The sequence below is a fragment of the Neomonachus schauinslandi genome, chromosome 2 (genome assembly GCF_002201575.2).
Source record: "Neomonachus schauinslandi chromosome 2, ASM220157v2, whole genome shotgun sequence".
Taxonomy (NCBI): domain Eukaryota; kingdom Metazoa; phylum Chordata; class Mammalia; order Carnivora; family Phocidae; genus Neomonachus; species Neomonachus schauinslandi.
The window spans coordinates 43,537,183-43,562,808 of record NC_058404.1 but is presented as its reverse complement, the minus strand read 5'-3'; the positions used below and the strand labels follow the sequence as shown (position 1 = coordinate 43,562,808).

Genomic DNA, 25,626 nt, shown 5'->3' with positions numbered 1-25,626 from the left:
CCCGTTCCCTCTCCAGCCCCGGGCGGGTACAGCGGCGCAGTCCCGGCAAGCGGAGCGGGGCGCTCGACGCTTAGGTCGCCCGGGCTGGAGAGGGAACGGGAGCCGCCCCGGCGGGCCCTTCGGGTGCTCTGGGAGCCCCGTCGGTGCCGTCGTGGTCCCGGCTGTCCCTCCCTTGGGCCGGGCCCTCTCGCCCGCCCGCCACCGCCTCCCGCGCTCCGGCCTCCTCCCAGCCCCACCTGAGCGCCGCCGCCCACTGCAGCCTGTTAGGGGGCTCGCGAAGGGGCAGCACGGGGGCGTCGACTCAGTCTTAAACGAGAGGCCCTTCTTTCCCCATTCCGCTCTGCCATTCCTTCCTCCTCTTCCTGCCTCGGCGCACCTGGACGGCTTGTTAAAGCGCAGGGCCGGTTCCCATCTCCGCGGCGCGGGGCGGTGGAAGGCTGGGTGGGGCCAAGGTCATTTGCATTTCTAACAGGTTCCCAGGTGAAATTGCTTGCCGCTGGTCCGGGACCAGGCCGTGAGCGGCACCTTCAGGACCACTGGGGATTCACCAAGGCCTACTGGGTGAGACGGCCGAGCTTAGACTTGCCTCGCCACCCCATGGGAAGCCGCTTTAAGGCTTTTCCTGCTCGTCGCCGTCCTTCTTGCCCTTTCCCTACCCTCTAGGTGCGGGCCCTTTCCAAGGCCAGGAGGGCCGGTCCCCCAGGGTTATGGTCCCCAGAGAAGAGCCCTGTTTCCAGAAGGATGATTTCTCCCATGGCCAAGAAGGGGTGGGAATGAGTTTGGTCACCAGAGAGGCTGCTGTGGCAGCTGGTGAGGAATACACCGTGGGACACACTTTATGAGGACCAGTCATTGAACAAACAGCCGTTCATAGGGCACAGGGCAGCTCTTAAATGTTTGTTTCGGTGGGGTAGGGGTAGTGAAGAGGAGGAGGCTTTCCAGTGACCACATCCCCTTCTGTCTCGCTCATGTGACATCTCTGAAGTCAGAAATAACTAGGGATCTCTCTGATTAAATTCTTTTTCTTTTCCTCCCTCCCTTCTTCTCTCCTTCCTTCCCCTCTCCTTCCCCTCCCCTTCCTCCTCCCCTCTCCTTCTCCTGCCCTTTCTCCCCTCCTCTCCTCTCCCTGTTTCTCTTTTTCTTTCTTTTTCTTTCTCTCTCTCTCTTTCTTTCATGAAGTATAGTTGATCTGATTGCATTTTTATCCTTCACTCCCATCCAGGAAACTTCTCACCTACATATAAGGTTCAATGCTTTTCAACAAAAGTACCAAGGTAATTCAATAGGGAAAAGATAGTCTTTTCCAAAAATAGTGCTATAGGAACTGGACATATCTCTCTGGAACCTTGATTGGAGCTTCTGCTGTGCAGGAATCAGCTCCCCCCCCCCCCCTTTTTAACACATCAACTTTACTGAGAAATAATTTATGTACATAAATGCACTCGTTTAAAGTGCGTAATTTGGGGTGCCTGGCTGGCTCAGTCAGTGGAGCAAGTGATTCTTGACCTCAGGGTTGTAGTTTCAAGCCCCACATTGGGTGTAGAGATTACTTATAAATAAAATCTTTTAAAAAGTGCATAATTTTGATGAATTTTGACAAATGTATATAGCTGGGTAGCCCCCACCACAGTCCAGTTATAATTTCCATCACTCTCCTAAGTTTTCTTGTTTCCCTTTGCAGTCAGAATCCTCACCCTAATGTCTAACTGGCATCAGGCAAGCACTTACCTATTCTGACACTGTGGATCATTATTGACTGTTCTAGAATTTCAAATAAGTAGAATCCTACAGGGTCTTTTCGTCTGCCCTCTTTCGTTGAACAAAATGTGTTGGAGGCTTATTTATCCATACCGTTACTTCTATCAGTAGTTTGTTCTGTTTATTGTTGAGTAGTATTCCACAATTTGTATACCCAGTCACCTGCTGGTCAGTTTTATGTGTCAACTTGACTAGACTATCATACCCACTTACTCAATCAAACACTAATGAAGATGTGGCTGTGAAGGCACTTTGGAGAGGTGATTAATGCCAATAATCAGCTGTCTTTATATAAAGATTACTCTCAGTAATACGGGTGGGCTTGATCCAATCAGCTGAAAGGCTTTAGGAGCAGAACTGAGGTTTCCCTGAAAAAGTTCTGCCTGTGGACTGCAGCTTCAGTTCCTGCCAGAGACCTTCCAGTTTGCTTTACCTGATGACCTGCGCTGCAGGTTTCAGACCTGTAGCTAGCCCCCATAACTGCATGAGCCAATTCCTTGTGATACGTCTCTGACTCATACACCCTTTGATGGATATTTGGGTAGTTTTTAGTTTTAGACATATATTATGAATAAAAATGCCATTAACATTAGAGAGCAAGTCTTTGTTCGCATGGATATATGTTTTAGTTCTTCTTTGGTAAATACCTAGGAGTGGAATTGCTGGATCATTTTGTAAGCACATATTAAACTTTATATGAAACTGTAAAACTATTTTCCGAATTCCTGTACCATTTTGCATTTCTACCAGCAATGTATGAAAATTCCAGTGGCCATTCATCATCAACACTTGGCATTGTCAGTCTTCTTAATTTTAGCCATTCTAGCGGATGTATATAGTGACGTCTGTTTATTTGTATTTGTTTGATGACAAGTGATGTTGAGCATCTTTTCAAGTGTTTACTGGTCACTTGTGTATCTCCTTTTGCAAAATACCTGTTTAAATATTTTGTCCATTTAAAAATTGGTCTATTTTAGGTTATTGTTACTGAATTGTAGGGATTCTTTATACACTTTGGATACCTGTGTTGGGTCATGTATATGCATTACAAAGGTTTTTTTATTCCTGCCTATGGCTTGTCTTTTCATTTCTTAAAATGGCATCTTTTGAAGAGCAGACATTTTAAAATTTGATGAAGTCCAATAAATTTTTTCCTTTTATGGCACATGGCTTTGGTATTCAAAGAAATCTTTGCTTAACCCAAGGTCATGAAAGTTTTCTCCTAAATTTTCTTCTAGAAATCTTGTAGTTTGAACTTTTACTTTTACATCTGTGATCCATTTGAAGTTAATTTCTGTGTGTGGTGTTAGGTAAGGGTCGAGGTTCATTTCTTTTTTTCTTTCAAGTGGATCCCCAGTTACTCCAGCACCATTTTTGTAAAAGACTACCCTTTGTCTATTGAAATACCTTGGCACTCTTGTTGAGAATGAATTAAGCATGTACATATTGGTCTATTTCTGGAGTTTTTTTCTGTCCCATCGATCTGTCTGCCCTAGTGCCAACACTTCAGTACTGATTACTGTAGCATTATGGTATATCTTGAAATCAGGTAGGGGAGCTCTCCAACTCCGTTCTTCTATTTCAAAAATGTTTTGGCTATTCTAGATTTTTTTTTTTGCATTTTCAAATGAATTTTAGAATCAGCTTGCCAGTTTCTACAAAAAAACTTTCTGGGATTTTTATTGGGACTTTGTTGAATGCATAGTTCAATTTAGGGAGAAAATGACATCACAATTTTGAGTCATCCAAACTATGAACATGTTATGATCTTTCCAGTTGTTTAAAGATTGTGCTCTGCAATGTTTTATAGATTTTAGTGTACAAGTTTGGCACATAGCTTGTTAAATTTATTCCTATGTATTTCATGTTTTTTGGATGCTAGAACAAATAGTATATATTTTGAAATTTCATCTTCTAATAGCTTATTTTTAGTATATAGAAATACCGTTGGTTTTTTATACTGACCTTGTATTCTGTGATTTTGCTAAATTCGCTTATTAGTTCCAGTAGCTTTCTGAGCCCCAAATCGTGACATCTGTGAATAGTTTCACTTCTTTTTGATCTGTGAACCATTAATTAGTTAATTAATTGCCTATGTGCTCTGATTAGGACCTCAAGTACAATGTTAAATTGAGGTGGTAAAGGAGGTACTCTTTCTTTGTTCTTCATTTTTAGGGGAACTGTTCAGTCTTTCATTATTACATTCTGTTGGTGGTAGGCTTTTCGTAGATGGCTTTTAATTGGTAAAGAATGTTTCCTTCTATTCCTAATTTGCTGAGAATTTTCATGTGCATTGAATCTTGTCACGTGCTTTTTCTTTATCTACCGAGATGATCAGCTTTTTCTCTTTCGTTTATACAGCTAATTACATTTACTGGTTTTCTGAATGTTTTAAACCAACCTTGCATTCTTAGGATCAATCCCATTTGGTCATGATGTATTATCCTTTTCATATATTCCTGGATTTAATTTGCTTATATTTTAAGATTTTTTCTGTTTATGAGGTCTATTAGTCTAAAGGCTTTTTTTTTTTTTTTTCCCCTTTTAATGTCTTTGGTTTTGGTATCAGGGAGATGTTTGTTCTATAAAATGACTGGGAAGTGTTCCCCCTTGTTTTCTGATGTTTTGTCCAAGAGCAGGGATGTCTCCTTAGATCAGAGTTCCATTCAGGTTCACCAAGAGCTCTGCACTCATCCCCATACTGTTTCATGCTTCCTCTGCCTTGACTTAGCTGCTGCTCCATTCTAGAACCTGGGAATCCTACCAGAATCCTCTATCCTTTACTCTTCACATCCAAAGTCTGTTGATTCCAACCTCCACCCCCTATCTCTCTAGTCTTTCTCAACTCTCACCCAACAGTCCTTGTCTTGGGTCTTGGTTCAAATCCTCATTACCCACCAGCTGGTAGATCCAACAAAGATTGGTCATTAGCCTGCTTTGTAATGTAGCCTCTGGAAACTTGAGGCTTTTCGGATCAAATCCCAACCTCTGGTGCCCCACCCCTCAACCAGACACGTATAGAGCTAGCTACACTTTTCCCTCCAGCCGTGCTATTTTTGCAACTTCTAGAAAGGTACAAGGTTTCATGCTTCGGTGTTTTTGCACTGTGAGTGTTCTTCCCTGCCTTCTTCCTAATGACTCGACGAGCCCTGCTAGGGCTCGACGTGGGGGACGGAGGAGGCCCTCTTTCGCACTCCCAGGGTATACTGAGCCGCCAACGATCATCCTTTTCAGCCCGTTTGTCCACTCCAGAGTCCTTCCCAGCCAGGGACCAAGTCCTTGAACAGTGCCTCTATGATTACTACCGCGGACACTGGGTGTGAGGCCATGGCACGCGTGAACTCGAACCCCTACCGGGCACACGGCTGGGTGGGAGTCCAGGGGCCGCCGTAGCCCAACTCCACCTTCCCCAAGAACGATCCCTCCAGCCCCGGCGCCCAGGGCTCGAGAACTCAGTCAGGAGTCACGACTGCGCTTGCGCAGGGCAGGGGAGGCGGAGCGAACGGTGGCGCCGAGGAGACGCGCCGGCAGAGAGGACCTACGTGCGCAGACGCGACGGGGACGGAAGGAACGCGCGGAACCTTTTCCGGGGCGCGGCGGTTTGTTGGCGGCAGAAGTGGGGGGTCGGGAGTGAACTCTACCGTTTTCCTTCGCGAGATCAGGGAGCTGTCAGCAGCTTCTGCTCTTTTCCTTTCAGTAGAGGCTTGTGGCAACGTTTGCGTTTAGCTCGCCCACACCAGGCAGCTGGGGGCGCTTTCTGCTGGGCCTTCACCCAAATTAGTCCAACTACTTTCTCTTCACGGCCCCCTTACCATCTGGCCCCCGCTCGTAAGGAGCACATTTTGGTTGTTGAGGCGGGGAGAGTGAGGATTAGGAATATCTCAAATAAACCCGAGTAGGCTGTAAGACTTGGGACAGGGACAATAGGGAGCGACTTCAGAGAGGGAATGGGGTTCTACTTTGGGTCTTTAAAAGGGTAGATGGGCAAAGGGCATGGAAATTTAGACTGAGAAGAGATGGTTGTGCAGACGGGGGAAAGACGAGGTAGGATGTGGAGGCAGAGATGGCAGTGGCAGATGTGTAGTTGAATGGAAGGGCTCTGCTGCACGTTTGTAGTCTAGTTGGCAAAGTTGGTAACTTGATTTGCTTTGTGGCACCTATCCCAGACTGCCAGGTGTTAAAGGGTGGGGCATGGGCTTTCTGATAAATAAAAACGATAATGGTCTGCTATACTCTTAAAAGTGGTTTCATTTTCATTGATTTTCCAGTTGAGTTAGTTCAGCTTCTGGAGTTTGCTTTACCTTCATTGCACAGTATAATCAGTCTTTAAGAGCTGAGGAGAGCTTGGGTTTTCTGGCTTTGAGAATACTACTCTTAAATTCGCCTACCCTTTTACAGTATCAGACTCTGTATAGTGGCCCCTCTGAGCTTCAGATAAGGAGTCAGTTTTTTTTCCTGAGTTTGGTTGTCCTTCAAACCTTGAATTCAGACATGCCTGGACTTAATTTGTTACCCAGTAGCAAGGGTTAGGAGATTCCCCACTGGTCACTCTTCAGTCTTTTGTAACTGATAATGGGGTGGTTTGGCCCATTAGGTGATGCTGTATGCTTAAATCTATTATGAAGTCTGTCTTCATGATTATCAGTTAAAAATATAATTGTATGGTGCTTGTGTAAGTGTTTTAAGTACTGTTCACTATGTTTTGGAGTCAGTTTGTACTGTTGAGGGATTTTATGCCGAAGAGTGGAAATGAATTTGCCTTGCCAATGTTTTTTGCTTTTGAGTTTCCTTTTCTGTTGCTGACCATCAAAAAAGTATTTGTCCTGAAGTGGATACTAAGTATTTGATGAATGAACAGACAGCAGCAGTCAGGCTGCCCTGAAGACCATAAGGGTTTTCTGGGGAAGGGGGATAATAGTCTAAGCTTGATCCCATCCTCCATTCTACTCCTATGATGTCCCATTGTCTGGCAGCTGATTTGTTTAGTTGACCCACTGCTCCTGAAATACACCAAAGTGGCTGACCAGTGAATTCCAGGGGTCTAAAAAATGCAAAATAGATGTAATGGACCCGGGAGAAAAGTACAAGAGGCAAGAATTCTAAGACCTAAGACATTACCTAGCACTTAATTAGCAGTTGTATTAATTATGGTTGGTATGTACATTTTTATCCTTTCAATTTTTTTTTTTTGAAATATCTAAAGTAGGACTTTAAAAGTCACAACCATTTACATTTTTCAAGGCCTTATTATCAGACTTACGGCTTTTGCAGGTTCCCTGTAATTATCTTTGCTTTCTTTTTTTGCTTTGGCACTTTGGCGCATTAGAAAACAACTTAGGTGTGTTTGTAGATCTAGCCAAAAATCTTGGGGGGGGGGAGGGCTGGCTGGTGGCAAAGAGGATACAGAGAGGTGCTTTGGCTCTCTACACTCAATTCCTCTTACCTCATGACCGTGAATATTTTGGGAAGGTGGTCTGTGTCTGCACGTGGTTGAAATTTCGTAAGGTGCTAGAACATTTTTCCACTTGGGTGGAAAAAAAAACACAAGTTCTTAAGAAATTTCATGTTTGCAGAATATAAAACTCTTATTTCTTAGTAGGTTGTCACTTGTCATTAGAAAATTAACAATTGGGTGAAAGTCTTTACTTCTTAAAATCTAAAAATGTAAAAATTTGACCCTTGGCCAAATTCTTCCTCCTCTGATTTATACTTTACTGGGAATAAATAACCCTTATTTGGGCAGAGTCAACAAAAAAACACGTACATCCATAATACAATTTAGTAATCTGCCACAAAGACTTCAGGTGTTTTGTCAACATAAGGTACAGTCTGTGTCAGGAAACACTGTGTAAAGACACTTGACTTGATAACCATAGTGCCCAGGATAGCCTAGAAACTAATAAACTCATGTTTTAACTGAATAAAACCTCCACATGACTTCTTGGCAAAAACCAATGTTTAAAGATAACTGGTTTTTTAAAGGATGGATCATGTTACATTGCTGATAATTTGACCAGAAAAAATTTTCCTACTTGGCTGTTTTTTGGGTGCCCCTTCTTTTAACTGCCAAGAAAGGAACACCTTCACTGTTTAAAAAGTTTGATGTGGTTGTGGAAGATTTTAACTATGGCGGTTTGTCATGACTGGACTGCACTTAGGGTTGCAACGAGGAGGCCACCATCTATGGTGAGTTTCTTGCCTCTGAAATTGTTTTTCTTTTTTTGTTTTTTTTTTAAAGATTTTATTTATTTATTTGACAGAGAGAGAGACAGCGAGAGAGGGAACACAAGCAGGGGGAGTGGGAGAGGGAGAAGCCGGCCCCCCGCTGAGCAAGGAGCCAGATGTGGGACTCGATCCCAAGACCCCGGGACCATGACCCGAGCCGAAGGCAGATGCTTAACCATCTGAGCCACCCAGGCGCCCTGAAATTGTTTTTTTGTGTAAGGGAAAGGAGGGGCCTGGGGTTTTGCTGATCAAGCAGCATCTCAAGATAGTTGGGGGGAGAGGGGTTCTTCTTCACGTACCCGTGAGAAAGTTGTTTACAATTTTATCTTATTTACTATAGAATTAGAATTCCAGGTCACTGGGGCATGTGACTGGAGTGCTTTGCCTATTAATGAAGCCTGACCATTTTATATTTCTCTTAGGCTTAAAGACAGACTTGGCTAAGATGAATCAATTCTACTTGCCTTCTAGCCCTGAGAATACAAATTTTTGCCTTCAAAATAACTTAGGATCAAGACAGTCCCCAGGACACTGAAACAGCAAAGAAAAGGTATCAGGATATCTAGATAAGGTGGGCAAGAGAGGCATCTAGGGGCTCCTCGGTAGCTCAGTCCATTGAGTGCTGACTCCTGGTTTTGGCTCAGGTTGTGATCTCATGCAAGTTCAGCAGGGAGTCTGCTGGAAGTTTCTCTCCCTCTGCCCCTTCCCCCACTTGTGCACACTCTAAGGTGAATGAATAAATCTTTTTTTTTTTTTTTTAAGTAGCACTCTAGAGCCTGTGATTCACTGGATATAAATCTACATTAAGGTACAGACACAGATACAATGTTCCTGGCAATTAAGTTCTCTTATGTCTAGGTACTACATAGTATGGGGATGACAAATAGTCCTCATTAACTATAGTGTTCTTCATTTGAGAATTCTGGCCCATGAGGCCTGCAAAGTGGTACAGGGAGAGAACTTATCCTTGAGCTTGTCAGGGTCTCACGAGTGAAGCCCAGCCCTCGTAAGAGGGCAGAGGTCAGAAAATTAACAAAGGGGCGCTGGGGTGGCTCAGTCATTTGAGCGTCAGACTCTTGATTTTGGCTCAGTTCATGATCTCAGGGTCCTGGGATGGAGCCCCACCTCACAATGCCCGCTCAGTGGGGAGTCTGCTTATCTCCCTCTCCTCTGGCCCCTCCCCCTGCTCACCTGTGTGCTCTCTCTTAAATAAATAAATCTTAAAAAAAAAAAGGAACATTAACAAAACTGGGCTTTCTGCAATTATTACTTCTCTGCTGGTTGCCATGTTATTACCTAGAAGAGGCAGCGTGGCTTCACCTTTCTACCTGTGGCCAGCAGCACTGTATATCTATCTGTATAGATCTGTCTCAACTAAAACAAAAACAATCATATTTGTAAAAGAAATCGAGTCAGACTTAGTTGAATGAGAAGCTAATTTTACAAGGGCGAGAGGCACCTGTCATCCACTGGCTTTTACGAATGCATGTTTCAAACATCTTTGTGTGTTTAGAGTGAGACATGTCCCTATAGACACACTAGACTTGATTGCTGAAGCCAGGTCAGTAGAAACCATTGAAGTTTATTGGCGGTCACAATGCTTACACTGTATGCAGCAAACACCCTTACAAGTCTATCCGCAACCTGATCACGCAAGAAAGGATTCACCACACAGTCGCCAGAGGAGAAGGAAAAAAAAAAATTAACAGGCTTGTTTTTGGGGGCAGAGGAGAGAAATAAAGATAAAACCTAATTGATGATGAGTGTCCCATGGGCAAGAGCTGAACTAGAGATGCGTACAACTAGCGGCAGCAATTGTGGAAAAAGTACAAGGCAAATAGCTTTCTCCATTAATTTTCTTCTGTAGGTTAATTTTTTTTAATATTCAAAACATTTATTATGGTTTTCATTTTATAAAAATGTATATTTTTAAAGGGGTGGGAGATTGTTAAATACTTCATGCTAGGCAGACCTTGTTATTAAGAACCCCTCCACTGTAGTAACTTCCTCCAGTTCATACATTCACGAGTGCAGGGTACATATATAAATATCCACGCGCACACATCCACACACACTGCCTCAAGGGCTGGGGAAGACTCAAAGTTATCGGCCACGCAACTGGGCCTCTGGTGGACTCATCCAAATCGCTCACCAGGAGAGCAGCTGGCTCAATTCCTTCTCTCTGGTCTCTACCTTTACAGAGACCGAGAACCCTAAATCATAGAATTACATCTGACTTGTAAAAGCAAGAGGCATCTGTCTGAGGATGAGGATAAGCAAAGTGGGAAAAAGGATGAAGCTAGAACACCAAACACTTTTAGCTGGAGTTGTCTGTCACTGCAAGAGGCCGAGGGACCTAGGGCAGCATCTATGGTTGAAGGGGAAGGATGGTGCTCCACATGGCTTAGAGTTCCTAATAACAAGGGTAATACAGTAACAGGAAGTGATAATTTTGGGGGCAAGGAAAGGGCAATAAGAAAAAATATACATTTGGAATTTTTACTTTTTTTTTTTTTTTGCCTCTCTACACTGTGTCACTAAATATATCTCTGCACGTTCACACATCCTCGTCCAGTAAAGCTTCAGGCCACCAGAATACACATTTTTTCCTCACTCGCATACACAACCCCTCACATCAGCATTGGTGCACTAGACTCTGTAAAAATTTTTCAGTCACACTTTTTGTTTTTAAACTTGAGTCAATATAAACCTTGTTCAAAATGTTATGAAAAAATGTACATGTTTATACAAGGCAGGTTGTGGCAGGACACTGGGGGTTCCCCCCCCGCCCCCTGGGGTGGCCCCAGGAGGAGGGGCTGGAGTCTCACACATTTGTGTCTCTATCTCCTCCCACCACCCTTCCCACCCAACCCCCAGGAACCAGCAGCGCCCTGCCCCCTAGTGAGTGCACTCACACCCCTATTCCCTGGGGAAGTAGCCAGGTGACTCTGCCATTTTCCCCACACCCCTGGAGGAGGGAGCCAGGGTCAGCCAGGCCCTCTCCCTTGTAATTGTTTGCCCCTCTGGGCCAGACCAAAGGGCGCTGCTCTGTACAGGTAGAGTCCAAGGAGGTGTCAGCTCATCATATCATTGCTATTCACGCCATAAGTGGAATTCTTCATCGAGTCGTTGACTTCTCGACGAAATGCCGACAGGTTCTGGGTGAACCTGCAGAGGGGATGCATGTAGGTTGGGGGAGGAGGGTGGAGGGGAAAGGTCTTGGACTAAGACATTTCTGGCAGCGAAGCGGCTACTGAGAGGCAGAACGTATGCATCTGTTTCTAAGGTCAGTTAACCTCAGTCTTCAGACCTTAAGGGAAAGCTGGGCTAGTTTTGCAACCCTTTCAACCTGACAACCTTGCGGCAGATCTTGAGATCTGGTCAAATCTGGGGCTTTGAGGGCCACCTTGGGCTCACGGCAGCACAAAAGGGATCTGACAGAGGTGGGAAGTAACCCTCCCAAAGTGAGGGCCTGAAGAGAACGAGGCTGTCTCACTCAGTGCTTAATGCCGGACACTCGTGCTAAAGCACTGTGCTGCTGTCCAGTACGGCAGCCACTCGCCACACAGGGCTACTGAGCACTTGAAGTGTGCCCAGTTCAACTGAAGAACTGAAGCAAATCAGATGAAAGTTAAAATTCAGTTCCCCGATTGTACCTTAATTAATTTTAAACTAAAATACCATTTTTCAAATTAATTTAAAAAAATAAAATTTAAGCATTAATTCAGAAAAGCCTGATATTCAATTGACAACTAGACAACTTCTAAGTATGTCTGGTATACCTGAATATGGGAATCTACTTTGTCAACTGTAAATTTTATGAAATCTTAATACAAATCAAGTAATTCCAATGAATATTTAGCATCTGACTTGAGATGCCCTGCTAAGTGTACAATACACAGGACCTTGAAGACTTAGTACAATAAAAAGAATGTTAAAATTCTCAGTTTTTAAATATGGATTACACATTGACATGATAATCTGCATATGTTAAATACAATGTATTAAAAGGAATTTTGTCTGTTTCTTTTTACCTTTTTTTAATGTGGCTACTAAAAAGTTCAAAGTTACGTATGTGGCCTGCTTTTCTACTGGACAGCACTGCTTTAAGGTGGTCTCTAAAAGACTCTTTTTTTTTTTTTTCAAGATTTTATGTATTTATTTGACAGAGACACAGCGAGAGAGGGAACACAAGCAGGGGAAGTGGGAGACGTTGAGAAGCAGGCCTCCCGCGGAGTCTAAAAGACTCTTAAGGAGGGGCGCCTGGGTGGCTCAGTCGTTAAGCGTCTGCCTTCGGCTCAGGTCATGATCCCAGGGTCCTGGGATCGAGCCCCGCATCGGGCTCCCCGCTCCGTGGGAGGCCTGCTTCTCAACGTCTCCCACTCCCCCTGCTTGTGTCCCCTCTCTCGCTGTGTCTCTGTCAAATAAATACATAAAATCTTGAAAAAAAAAAAAGACTCTTAAGGAGTCTCCCCTGTTTTGATGACTTGAGAAATTGCCTAGGACTTCTCTGCAGGGCCCCCTACACTCACCTGTCTCTGTTTTTCGTAAGAAGATTTCGCTCGATGCCTTCCATCAGGTTTTCGAAACACAGATGCATAGCCTGCTGCTTCTCTGGTGGCTGGCTGTTCACGATACTGTTCCTTAGGTCAGAAAAATACTGTGGGGCAAGGAGTGAGACAGGGTAAGGAGAGGAGATAGGGATTAGCCCTCCCTCATCTGCAAGGTTGAAGGGATGTTCTCCAAAACACAGAATTATCTACCAAAATGGGGTACCTTTTTTGGTTCAAGTAAGTATTTGCTGCAAGATAATGTATCTTTATCTTACTTAAAAGTCAAAGAGTTTTAAATTTGTAAACACTCTAAGGGTCATCTGATCCAGGTTCTATTTTTTTTTTTAAAGGATTTTATTTTTAAGTAATCTCTATACCCAGTGTGGGGCTTGAACCCACAACCCCGAGATCAAGAGTCACTTGCTCTACCAGCTGAGCCAGCCAGGTGCCCCTGATCCAGGTTCTTTTACAGGACTCTCTAGACTTCCTTATGTTTGTTTATGGTGGAGCTGGAACTAGAATTTAGGTCATTGGTGGTCTGCTCTCCAGGTATATTCTCTTCTAGTAACACTTCCTCATCCTTTGTCTGAATTGCCACACATGCTGACTTCTAACAGTTCAGTGAGTATGTACTGTTCAAAGCATGAACAGTACATGCTCAGAAAATGAGCTGTTTTCCCTTGGCTTCACCATCGTGGGGGTGTTCCTATAGCCTTTCTCACAGTGCCCTGGAAAATGAGAGCCAAACGTGTGTCTACCCATGCTTCTGGCTCTGAGCACCAAGGAGATGGCTCTCTTACCTTTTCATTAAGTAGTATCAAGCCAAGTAGGGGCCGGGACATTGACCACTGGTTCCTACAGTCTTCAAAGATGATGATGTTCAGCACCGTTGACAGCATCTGGAAATGGAGCATCTGAGGCAGTGATCTAGTGTGTAGCTACCCAAGGCAAATCTTCCTTCTGGAAAGATGCCTCATACAAATAAAGCAATGGCAAACATATGGTTTGATCTGTGTGGTCAGTTATTTCCTTTTATCCCGTACTCTTGTGGCCACTCTGCAGATGGGAGTACAAGCCTTACAGCTGGCAACTGCTAACTCAGGCTCTGTTTACGGCAACGGGTGGCCACAGTCGTCATCGTGGAAGGAGCACAGGTCCGAGGCATAGGGGCTGGTGTGACGCTCGGAAAAACGATTCAGAACCTGTTTTTCTTCCCAGATTTTTTTAATATCTGATGATTACTCAGCAAACTCAAAATCCACTGCAATTTTAAGGCATACACTTCACTTCGGCAGCATGAGGCTGGTGAGATGCCAGCCTCCCCATTTTGCTTGGCCTCTCCTCTCTGAGAGGTTCTTCCACTGCCGGACACCCCACACTGCCTCCTAAAGCTCACGTTCCTTACCTGCTGGATCATCTCTGGATGCTGCTGCATGATATGCAGAAAGCGGTCGCTCTCCTGGTTCAGGGGTGTCGTCCTCTTCTTGGTGCTCCGTGACAGCTGCTTAAAGAGGTATGTCACGATGTGGTCCAGGCAAGAGCAGCAGCCTGTGCATACCATGGTGTCTGGAAGAAAGAGGGAGGGGTGGATTAGAGCCGGGGTATGGAGCTGCTGATGGTGACGTGGGCAGCCAAGGGGTTGCCCTTAGCTGAGAGCGTGTAGAGGTGGAGGTAGAGGTACCCCAGCAGACTGGGAACTGTCCCCAGCTCAGTTAAGGCCTGTGTTTGGGTGCTTTCTGTTGACCTCTCACCCTCATCATATAGCAAGGCCCAATTCTAAGTTTGAAAGTGAGTGTGTGGTAATAGACAATATATTAATTAATAATATCGGTATTACTGCTTAATGTGGTGCAGATGCATGTCTTCTGCTTCATAAAAAATAACGAATACTTTACATACAGCAAGTACTTCTACTGTGCCAGATATTCTGCTAAAGACTTTATAGGTATTATCTCTAATTTACCCTCTTGAGAATTCCGGGAGGTAGCTGTTCCATTTTAACAAACCAAAGTCTGAAGAGGTTATGTGACTCGCCTCCAGATCACACTGCTAATAACTGGACAAGCTGTGATGGAATCTAAGAAGTCTGAGTTACTGGGGGGAGGTCATTAAACCCAGCTTCATACAGTCTATCAACATTTAGAGTCTGTTAGAGGTACCGTATTCTTTATCTATGAAGCATTTTGGGGGGAGTGTGGTGGGCAAGGGCGGGGGGGGGAAGCTGCGACTCATCTACACATTTTACAAAGGGGACGCTGCGGCACGGCTTGTGGACAGAGCTCTGACGAGGTGAGGCACAGGCCAGAGGACTAAGGGATGAACCCTTAAAAGAGTCAACCCTTCTGTTTCTGTTTATGCAGAGGTCCCTCGATTTTCAAGAAGCTATAAAATAGCCTTCCAGAGCAGGGTCGGAGCCCTTGGCTGGATGTCCTAGGTATGGCTCTGCACCTGCTGGAAGTAAATGCCTATGGAAGAAGGGGCATGGAGGTGTAACTCACCACAGCAGGCAATCCAAAAGTCATTCTATGTGCACTTGCAATATATCGTGATTATCTTACAGGTGACTTAATCTTCCTATTTGTTTTGCTCAGCCTAATATAAAAAAATGTATTCTTTCTCTGAATACATGCATACCTACTGAGACTGCTTGATGGTAGCCTAGGAACAAAAGGGCTGACAAGGAACCAGGTGGAGTAGGATGAAAAACCTGTGGAGCTGTCTGTGTGAGTGCCTTCCATAGCCTCCACTGTCCTCAGGTTAGAATCCAACACCGTGGGCGCCTGGGTGGCTCAGCTGGTTAAGCGACTGCCTATGGCTCAGGTCATGATCCTGGAGTCCCGGGATTGAGTCCCGCATCGGGCTCCCTGCTCAGCGGGGAGTCTGCTTCTCCCTCTGACCTTCCCCCCTCTCATGTGCTCTCTCATTCTCTATCTCTCAAATAAATAAAATCTTAAAAAAAAAAAAAAAAGAATCCAACACCCTGATGCGCATGAGGGCCCCGGCGTGGTCTCCGGCTTTGCCCCGCCCACTCCTCTCTGGCTTCTCTGCACCAGTGTGCTGGGCATCTGGATTTCCTGACTCACTCTTGCCTGCAGCTGCTGGTACTTGCTGTTCCTGCTGCTAGGAAGCCTCCCCACTAACCTGCTAACGCCTGTGCAGCTTTTTGGCCCATGGTTTTTTATCAGTGCTTTTGGCCAGCCTTGTCTGACCCCACTTCTCAACACCAGAAGTTTAGGTATTCTTCCTGATAGCTCTCACAGCACTCCCTCCTCACCCCCACTGTGGTGCGGAAGTAGGTAAGTGCAGTAAATAGGCACTGGTCTACATGTCTGTTTCATCTACCAGATAAAAAGCTCCTAAAGGACAGGGACTGTGGTTATTAATACTTACTGTACCCCTAGTGCCTAGCACAGTGCTTGGTCCTCAGGATAGGGTCGATAAGTATTTCTGGATGAGAATGTATCCATGAGTCATACATATACCCCAAAGCAGTAACACTTTCAGATACTGGGGCAAAGTTCTCCCTTTCTGTTAAGTGGTAAAAACCAAACAATCCATGTGCTCACCAAGTGCAGTAAGTCCTTCAGAAATGGAAGAGAGAATATACATGATGACATGAGGTTCCAGGCTTGCAATAAAGTTCATGTGGTCCTGGGTCAGGACTTCCAGTAGTGAATAGTAAGACTGGCTGAGCTTGGGGTAGTCCTGTGGGAGAAGAGAACAGAAATCAACTTAGGCATGGTGTACCTCAATATGCAGGAAGCAAGACCTTTTTTTTTTTTTTTTTTTTTAAGATTTATTTATTTGAGAGAGAGAGCATAAGCGGGAGGGACAGAGGGAGAGGGAGATAGAATCTCAAGCAGACTCCCCGCTGAGCACAGAGCCCAACGTGGGGCTCAATCTCATGACCCTGAGATCAGGGCCTGAGCTGAAACCAATGGTTGGACGCTCAACTGACTGCACCACCCAGGCACCCCAACAGGGAGTAAGATCTTAAATGAAACAACTCAGTTCCCTTCAGATGGGAAGACAAAAGAGCTAGCTGGAGTTAGCTTATAGTTCTCCAGAGAAACATTCAATCATAGTGTCAGGCAAAATAACAAAAAAACCCAAACCCCAAAACAACCCAAAACACCTGAATATGATGAGGGGCTCGGATCCTGTCAATAAAGCTTAACACTTACCAGGAGGTCACTGTGGGGAATAGAGAGGAGCAGCTTGATAAAGGTCTGTAGAGCATTGTCCAGGGCATCATCTCCATAGAGACGGAAGACTCCAAAATTGACGTAGCTCCCACTGAGGGCTGCCTTCAGCATGGAGAAGCAGATGGAGATGCCCTTGAGCTTCAGTGCATAGACCTGATCCTTTGGGACCTCTCCTAGTGTCAGGATGCGATTGCCTGAGTAGACAGACGTGATATATACATTTATTCAACCACATTATTACTGATAGTTTAGGTCACCAACTCAACCCTCCTATTCGAAAGGCCCTTGGTGCCAGGGGCCCTGTCATACTGTCCTGGCTCTTGCCAGGGCTAGTCTACACTGCATACAGTGTGGTGACTGAGTTGGAAATCACCCCCAAGGTTCTGCTCCTCTAAAGCACGTACCATACATTGTTATCATCTTGCTGGTTTCTCTGAAGAGTAAGATGCCATTGGGGGAAGAGACATCAAATTGGAGTCGCTGGGATCTGAGCAGAGAACACAGAGGCAGAGAAAGTCAGAGGTATGCTACTGGAAGACTGGGGAACTTCAGGCTCTCATCTGAGTACCCTGGGTGATTCTTTTTGCACTAAGATGTGCAGATTACCTATCCTAATGTAGAGTAACCAAGTTAAAGATATTTAACTACTGACAGAGCTTCTATCTTGAAGACTGACATGCTAGACTCAAGTTCTGCTTCTCAAATTGAAAACACTGAAAAGTGAGGCAGCAGATGAAACTACTTTCTTAAAATTCTCCATTTTGATTAAAGTATGGCTTCTGTGAGTCATTTCTTAGAAGGACTAAATCACGACCCTTCAGACATTAACCTATGTTTACCTTTATAGCTTCGGTGGCAACTAAGGGAGGGTACAAACGTTGTTACCACTTGATAAGAAGAAAAGAGGTGAAGGGACTGGGACTGCTACTAGAGAAAAGTAGGTGAGGCAAGCGTTTGAAACAACTTGAGTTCTGAGTTCCTGACTGTTCCCTGGACCAGAGCACCTCTTTGGTTTGCGCCACCTTTTAATGAGCTGCTAGTTGGTCTTTTTATTGACTCTGATTGGTTAAAGCCTCAAACCCCCAGGGGTCCTTCTTGATTCTTCTTTCCTTTCCTCCCCACATTGGATCCATCAAGGTCTAGCTCTACAACATGCCCTGAATCTATCCACTTCCTGTATGTTCTTCTGCTTCCACTCTTGCCCCTCTACAGTCCCCTTCTTCACATGGTAATAATGTCAACAAGGTCATTTTAATCCCGTGCTTCAAATACTTCAGCAGCTTCCCACTGGCATGAGTGTACATGCCTTCCTCACTCCTGCTGGACTAAGTCACTACAGGGCTGGGCCTCGGCCTGCCTGTCTGAGCCCTCCCCTCCCACGGCCTCCCTCATTCACCAAGCTCCAGCCTGTGGCGTTTTTCTGTCTCCAGTCTTAGGACTCATCCCATCTTAGGACTTTTGCAGTTTTCACAGTTTAGAACACTCTTTCCCCTTATTTTTGCAGGGCTACCAGAATCTCTCTTGTCATTCAGATCCCAGCTTAAACATCACCTTCTCTGAGAGGTCGATTCTCCCTCCTCTCCTTCAATTCCCCTGTTTTATTAACTTTTTCTTCACAGCACTTACTACTGTTTGAAATCATTTTCCATGCTTGTCTTACTGTTTGTTCTCCCAGAATGTAACATCTAAGAGGGGAGAGGTTTTGTCTGGCACAACGGCTAGGAAAGTGGCTGGCAAAGAGTAGATGCTCTCAAATATCTATTCTGGAAATGAATAACTCTTGACTGTGAGGCTCCCGGGAGGCTATCGGCTCTTTGAGTATTACCTACCCCCTCACTAAAGTAGTTTTAAAAATTAATTCTCTTAGGAGTGCCATGAGAGGCAGATACACGGACCCGAAATTCTAGTGAAGTCAAGGGGGTGGATTTTTCTTTTCCTCCATCCCTGAATTCTTGGGTAAATTTAAAATTTAGTATTTTGGAAGTCTGTCTTACTTTCTTCTTAAGTAAGTCTTTACCCATCCAGCTGCAATTTGCCGAACAGACACCTTTCTTAAAACAGGGTATTCTAATGCGTCTGGCATTACTCTCAATTGCCTCTCTGAAATGTGAACTTTGAAATGTGGTGGACATGACACCATTACTAAATGTTAACTTTTATATGTGGGCGGGAAAGTCAGAATACTGGTTGCCAGATTCACCTCTCGTAAGAATCGGTTATCTTTTTTTTTTTTTTAAAGATTTTATTTATTCGTCACAGAGAGAGAGGGGGAGAGAGCGAGCACAAGCAGGGGGAGCTACAGGCAGAGGGGGAAGCAGGCTCCCCCGCTGAGCAAGGAGCGTGATGCAGGACTTGATCCCAGGACCCTGGGACCATGACCTGAGGAGCGAAAGGCAGATACTTAACCGAGTGAGCCACCCAGATGTCCCAAGAATGGGTTATCTTTTTTTTTTTTAAAGATTTTATTTATTTATTTGAGACCGAGAGAATGAGAGACAGAGAGCATGAGAGGGAGGAGGGTCAGAGGGAGAAGCAGACTCCCCGCTGAGCAGGGAGCCCGATGTGGGACTCGATCCCGGGACTCCAGGATCATGACCTGAGCCAAAGGCAGTCGCTTAACCAACTGAGCCACCCAGGCGCCCAAGAATGGGTTATCTTGAGACTCTTTCCAAAGTGACTTATTTCCTGCAAGCAGCTATGACTTTGTGTGGCTGGGACACCCTTCTTCCAAACAAACCAAAACATATATATACACATTAACTTTTAGAGACGTTTTTCAAATTCTGAAAGCAGTAAAATGTTATCTTCCACAATCTGACCAAACACGAGCTAAAATCTATCGTCCCAGAATTCTCTCATATAAAAGGGCAGTTGTGTCCTTTGAAAATCTCCGTCTGGCTTACCTGTTATGAACTAACTCAGCCATCAGCTTGAGCACAGGAGTGGTACAAGCTGGATCATGGTACCAGAGCTCAATTGCCCGCTGGAGAATTGGCATGTAGGATGGATATCTGTACATGAAAAGCTAAGGAAGAATTCTAAATCCAGAAAGGTACAGAATTGAAAGTAATCTTTCCGCACTGGCCAAGCACAAACTGTCAAATGAAAGTTCTCCAACTGCCTGTCTTCTGCTTGCTAATCTTGCAGTCTTTTAACCCGAAGGTGCTAAGGTGACTGTGCGCTCCTGGAATTGTAATAAGCATATAATAATGCACTGTCATTTACATAATGACTTTGTTCTGAAGAGAATAATGTATCTCATTGTTAATTTATCTTCTTTTCCCTTCTATGACATGATAGGAAATAAGCTATTTCTGTTATATAACTATTGGAGAAACAGAGGCACTCAGCTTTGAAAGGATTTGTTCAAGGTTATGAATTCAACAAGGTTAGACTTTCTCATTCCTAGGAAAGCTGTCTTATTTTAGTAGATTGAAACGTCTCTTTTCTGACTGTAGCAAACTTCATGTGCAGCATTTCCACAGGCATTTGCATCTGGGACCCAGAAGAGAATGTGGGAAACGACTGCACTCACTTCCCCGTCTCTCTGACCTGAGCAGGCAGCCCTCTATTAGGCCACCGTGGAACGGCAGCTTACAAGACACAGGGCAGGTCTTTGGGCACAAGTCCTTGCCTTCGTTGCCTCCCTAATCCTCCCCCTCTCCCTTCCCTGATGCCTCCACTGCCCATCCACACTCCAGTTAAGGCTTTCAGTGGCAAGCCTTCCCCATCTGTATTAGGATACATCCACTCAAACAGCATCATGAAGCTGGTCTTGGCATTGAAGGCGAAAGCTATCCCTCTCAGGTCTCTTACGAGACCAACCAGAGTTCGCTGTAGTAGAAGGCAAAAATACATTAAAATAGAAGAAAAACCAAACATATAACTACTTGATGGGGATGTCACAAATGTGTAATCAAATTCTTCTATCATTCAACAAATACTCCTTCCCAGACATTCTGAACTGATCTCTTCCATACTAGGATGGAATCTTTTTCACTTGGATAATTAGTTTTGGAAGCTTGTTATATACTAAGAAAAAGCAATGATTCCTGGTCCATCACAGCAAAACAAGAGGTTGATAAAGTTTTAAGACACTAATGTGATAATTCATATTTGTAAAAAGCAGAAAAGCAAAAAAGCTGGATTCAAGAAGAGTTAGAAAAAAAGAAAAAAAAAGGCCAAAACATTTACACAAGAGGCAGAAGGACTATATATCCTAAAGGTCCAGTACCACAACTAATTACAAAGGCACTGGTGCCACAGGAAATCAAATGCAGACCCTGCTGGGAGGAAGACAAAGAAGCCTACAGGTTACCTGCCCCTCTGGCTGGGGTGCCTGGAAATAAGACTGATGGGTCAAGTCTTGGAGCTGTGAAGTTACGCTTTTATAGAAGAGATCGCAGCCTGAGAGGTCAGATATCATGCCCAGAGTCACGCTGCTAAGTGGCAAGAGGGTCAGGGTTAAGACTCATACCATCGAGACTCCAAATCCACTGCTTTTTCTCAGTAGAACTTTTACTTGTCTTACGGGCCTTGAAAAGCAATAAGACTGCTTTGAAAAGCTAACAGTCATCAACAGGCTCAAGGACATGGCACATTTGGGTGTCCTGATTCACTTGTCAAAAATGATTGCGCTTCTGCTAACGTAACAGCCTGCTTTAAGCAAAGTTCTGTTCCTAAACTGATACATAAGCTGTTTCCAAGTCTAAGACATGGTCACTCTAAAAGACTTATTACATGAAGTGTAACAAAGACATGGATCATGCTTGTAGTTCATGGCCAAAATGGTTCTTTTCATTAATTTTACTTGCTTTGTATGGAACTAAAGTGATGAAAAGGGCGGCTATTCACTGATATCCCTCAGTTAACCTTGGTATTGGCTGGTACTCTAGCTCAAGTTACTGCCATGCTCCACACTAACCTCAGCTTTGAATGGTATCTAACTCAAGACACTGGTATAAAGAGAAGAGAGAGAGCTGGACAAAGTAGTGTTGCTCTCTGACTTCCCTGATGACTTGGAGACAGAAAACTAAGAGGCTTTCTAATGATGAAAACAGAATTTTAGAATATTAGGTAAAGCCTGGCATTTTGGGGGCAATACTCCTGGTATCTGGTGATTGTAATTCAGCCTCAGTGTCATTATGAACACTGCAATAAAGTCCTACAAATATTAATAGCCTAGTGTCTTCTGGTTTTGGTGCAGAGACCTACAGATAAGGAAAGCAGGTGTGTGTGAAGATGAAGAGAGCAAAAATCAAGAAATGATAATTCTGAGAGCCAGAAATCAATAACTAAAAGTAACTTTAAAATTCCATATATATGGAAATTCACAAAGCCTTCTAAATGACTCCTGTCAAAGAAGGAATCTTAATGGAAATCAGATAATACAAAAAACTGAATGATAATGAAAACGTTACATATAAAAACTATAGACTCTGAAGACTTAGAGCATTAACAATGTTAGTATACTTAATGCTATTCAACTGTACACCTAAAAATGGTCAAGCTGGTAAATTTTACGTTACGTTTTTTTTTTTTTTACAATTAAAAAAACAAAAACAAAAAACACCCAAAACCAATGTGTGGAATAATATACCTAGAGGGACATTTATAGTTTTAAATGATTACATCAGGAAAGAAGGAGGGCTGAAAAGAAGTTAGAACAACGGAGAAACCCCAAGGAAAATACATGAAAATAAAGAGTAGAAATAGAATAGAAAACACAGAAAACAGAGTTTAAATAAAGCCAAAAAAAAAACCAACTTATTTTTGCCAAGACTAATAAACACATCTCTGGCAGGACTGATCTAGATCAAAAGAGAGAAAACACTAATAAGCAGTATTAAAAATGAAAGGGGAACATAACTGAAGATACAACACAGATTAAAAAGGTAATAGAGAAATATACAACTTTATGCTACCACATTTGAAAATGTAGACAAAAACTCCTAAGTGCTGCTTAAGAACACACTTCGGCATAAAAATAAGACTTTGTATGTCTCTACTGGTTCTTCTATTTCAAAATCCCAGGAGTCCAAGAGATTACCTAAAAAGTGAAATCAGTGGAAAATGTATGGATGAGCACTATTTTCTGCAGCGCTAGCTAATCTAGGCTCTGTCGGGTTGCCAGAAAGCAGAAGCTGGCCAGTGGGTGAAGGACTCACCTTTGCCTCTTGCTCGTTGAAACTGTTAGTGCTAAACATCTGGGCCACAGCCTCAAACGCTGCTGTGAGCGGCAGCATGAACTGCTCGTACTGATCTTCATCCTCTCCTGTAAGGGAAACAACCCAGGCTGTGACTCCAATATAAAAAACTCAAAGCTGTGTATGCAAGGAAAATAAGATGGTTTGAAAGGTGAGCAGACCCAAGGATAATTCAAGTGGGCCCCTTTAATCCCCACAGGTATTAGTAGTAATTTCAGAATGAAATGTAAATAGATCATTTTTAAACTAGAAGAGGCAGAAATCATCCAGTCCAGGGACGTCCACATTTTTTTTCCGACACTGAGCCACAATACCAGAGGTTTGTATGTGTACAAGATACTATGTTTTTATTTACTTTTTAAGTGAGAGCTAACAGTCAGCTGAGAAAGGACTGAGTCTGGTGTATGAGAACCTGATGAGACTCATACTTGAATCAGGTGCTTGTGGAGGCTCTCTTCACACTTCTTTTTTCACTAATCTTCCATAAAGCTAGGTTTTTAATGTTATGTAGTAGGATTAAACATAAACAGCTCAAAATGAGGATGACAGCATTGAATTTCAGTCATTAGTTGACCCAAAACTGCTAATATCACAACAGAGCTAGAAAGGTTCTTCAGCCCTGCGGGTTCACATGTGCTAGTGAACTGGGGCATGGAAGGTTCTGTTGATGGTCTTAGGTGGGTTGCGCCTTCATTTGGGGTGGAGGGGTTATCTGGCCAACAAGATGCATTTAGGACTCTCAATTCTCTTAACTTTCAGAGGAGAAATATGAATAGGTTTTAAAACCACTGCACATCAGATGAAACTTCTGGCACATACTGTTCTTCTCTTCCAGTTACAGGGACCGTGACAGCATGGTGTATTCTTGGTGCAATCAGACTGTTATTTCAGACAGTTCTCTTACTATTGAAACAACAGGAAAGACCTCCCCAACATCCAGTTTTCTATGCTCAAGTAAGAATTTAGCACAGTGCCAGACTACTGCACGAGCCTCTAGGATTTATTGCAGTACCTAAATCCACCATGAGGAGACGCCCAAGTGCTGTGTAGAAGGTAGTCCGACACCGCATGTCTGTCAGATTGGACTGATTGTTAATACCCAGAAATGAAAAGTGCTCGCTCTATTGAAAAAAAGAAGACAAGTTAAAAAGATAAAGACATGGGTCACAGGCAGAAGGCAAGCCAGGAATTTCAGAATTATGGAGCCTTTTCAAGCTAATGGCTATATCGTCTTCTTAAGAGTATGAGGGGGATTAAAAAATTTTTTTTGGATTATTGTTGTTGTCTACAACTAATTTATCTTCGTATGAATAATAGTAAGCACCATCATCACAACTCAGATCATCTGGCTCCTGAAGAGCAGCTCAGATGCCAGTTAAGTGTGATCTGGCAGTGTGAAGGGAGTCAGGGAGCAGTCTCTGGCTTGGGGGGCACTATGGACCTCAAATGAAAACACCCCCTTTATATGGCTGAGGAAGTGTGTGTGTGGCTGGCTGGAGAGAACCAGGAAGAGGTGCTAAATCACTCACCGTGTGATTGTTCAGCATGAACTGTACCGCACTAAGCTTCACTAGTTTCCTTACACTACTGTATGTGAAGACAAAGAAAGAAGGTCAAGGAAAGTGTGTACAAATGAGGAATCTTTAATGCAGAATGCAGCTTTCTAGGATAAAGAAGTACAGTTTCTTTCCTGACTATGAGTTCCATACCCAGATTATCTTATTTTCCTTAGACACTTGAAAATGACACCTGCCAAATGGAAAAAAGATGTGTTCTCTACTAAGCAGTATTTAACGGATCAATGACAGAATACCCATACCAAACTCATATCTGTAAGAGAAGAGATAAAACCCAGCAGTTTCCCCCAAGAATCATGAATATCCTAGGGTAGCTTTTCTCACTGGGGCTTCTAAGAGTGAATTAAGCCCTAATTCCCTGCCTGAGGCATCAACTGTGTGTGGTGAATTAAGTTCTCTCCTATGCATTTAGAATGGTACTAGCTATGTACAATCTCTGGGATAACTGAGAAAAAAAGTCACTCATTTTTATAGGGTTTAGTCTCCTGCAGACCCCTGGTTGTGGAAGGCTGTCTCAGAGCAATTCAAACTTTATAGCAGACTTGGTCCAAGTCAAGTCAAGAGGGAGTATAGCCACTACTTTTCTTGCAGAGCTTGTAATCAGGCTGCTTCTACCAAAAGGCTGACAAACAATCAAGATGGACTCTGTATCACTGAGGATGTAAAAATATTGGCTACAGAGTATATACTGATTGGACAGATCTGCTGGGCATTTCTGGATCTTAGAGATAACCAGGGATAAATCTGTAGAAATGGTTTGTGGGATGGCTCATATTTGGAGTCTGCAATTATCCCTGGATTCGGTGTGGGTACTGCCTTTGGCTCCTAGGAGAATGGAGGATACTTGAGCACATATAAAACTAAATGAAAGTGAAAACAGCAGGAGGTCATGATTTCTAAGAACATGGCAAGCCACAGTTCCTGCTGTGCACAGAAGCTGACTTAGAAAAGGATATCCAATGGAGAGGTCATTGAGAAGCTGTAGTGTCTTGGAGGTGATCGGTTCACAGCGGCCCCAGTACTTCAGGTTGGTGATGCTGGAGGACAAAAAGAAAAAAAAAGCAGAAGACACTTTTGATTTGCCTGGTTTCCTTGAGGGCTG

The 25,626-nt window shown here is 43.8% G+C and overlaps 2 protein-coding genes across 2 annotated transcripts in view; both read right to left on the bottom strand.

Annotated features, from left to right (window-relative positions):
* Positions 1 to 424, bottom strand: part of NPM2 (nucleophosmin/nucleoplasmin 2) — a 21,229-nt gene extending 20,805 nt beyond the window's left edge. Inside the window, exon 1 of the mRNA XM_021698911.1 lies at positions 237 to 424. The gene's annotated coding sequence lies outside the window, so the exon portion shown is untranslated. The remainder of the gene's footprint in view (positions 1 to 236) is intronic.
* A 9,121-nt stretch (positions 425 to 9,545) lies between these two features.
* The window catches only part of XPO7 (exportin 7), a 39,263-nt gene continuing 23,182 nt past the window's right edge, over positions 9,546 to 25,626 (bottom strand). Inside the window, exons 16-28 of the mRNA XM_021698717.2 lie at positions 25,481 to 25,561; positions 24,477 to 24,540; positions 23,960 to 24,068; positions 22,909 to 23,015; positions 20,487 to 20,575; positions 19,645 to 19,752; positions 17,146 to 17,228; positions 16,721 to 16,935; positions 16,103 to 16,241; positions 13,942 to 14,102; positions 13,337 to 13,435; positions 12,516 to 12,643; positions 9,546 to 11,151 (exon numbers count right to left, since the gene is read on the bottom strand). Coding sequence (XP_021554392.2) covers positions 11,058 to 11,151; positions 12,516 to 12,643; positions 13,337 to 13,435; positions 13,942 to 14,102; positions 16,103 to 16,241; positions 16,721 to 16,935; positions 17,146 to 17,228; positions 19,645 to 19,752; positions 20,487 to 20,575; positions 22,909 to 23,015; positions 23,960 to 24,068; positions 24,477 to 24,540; positions 25,481 to 25,561 — 1,477 coding nt within the window. The 3' untranslated portion in view covers positions 9,546 to 11,057. The remainder of the gene's footprint in view (positions 11,152 to 12,515; positions 12,644 to 13,336; positions 13,436 to 13,941; positions 14,103 to 16,102; positions 16,242 to 16,720; positions 16,936 to 17,145; positions 17,229 to 19,644; positions 19,753 to 20,486; positions 20,576 to 22,908; positions 23,016 to 23,959; positions 24,069 to 24,476; positions 24,541 to 25,480; positions 25,562 to 25,626) is intronic.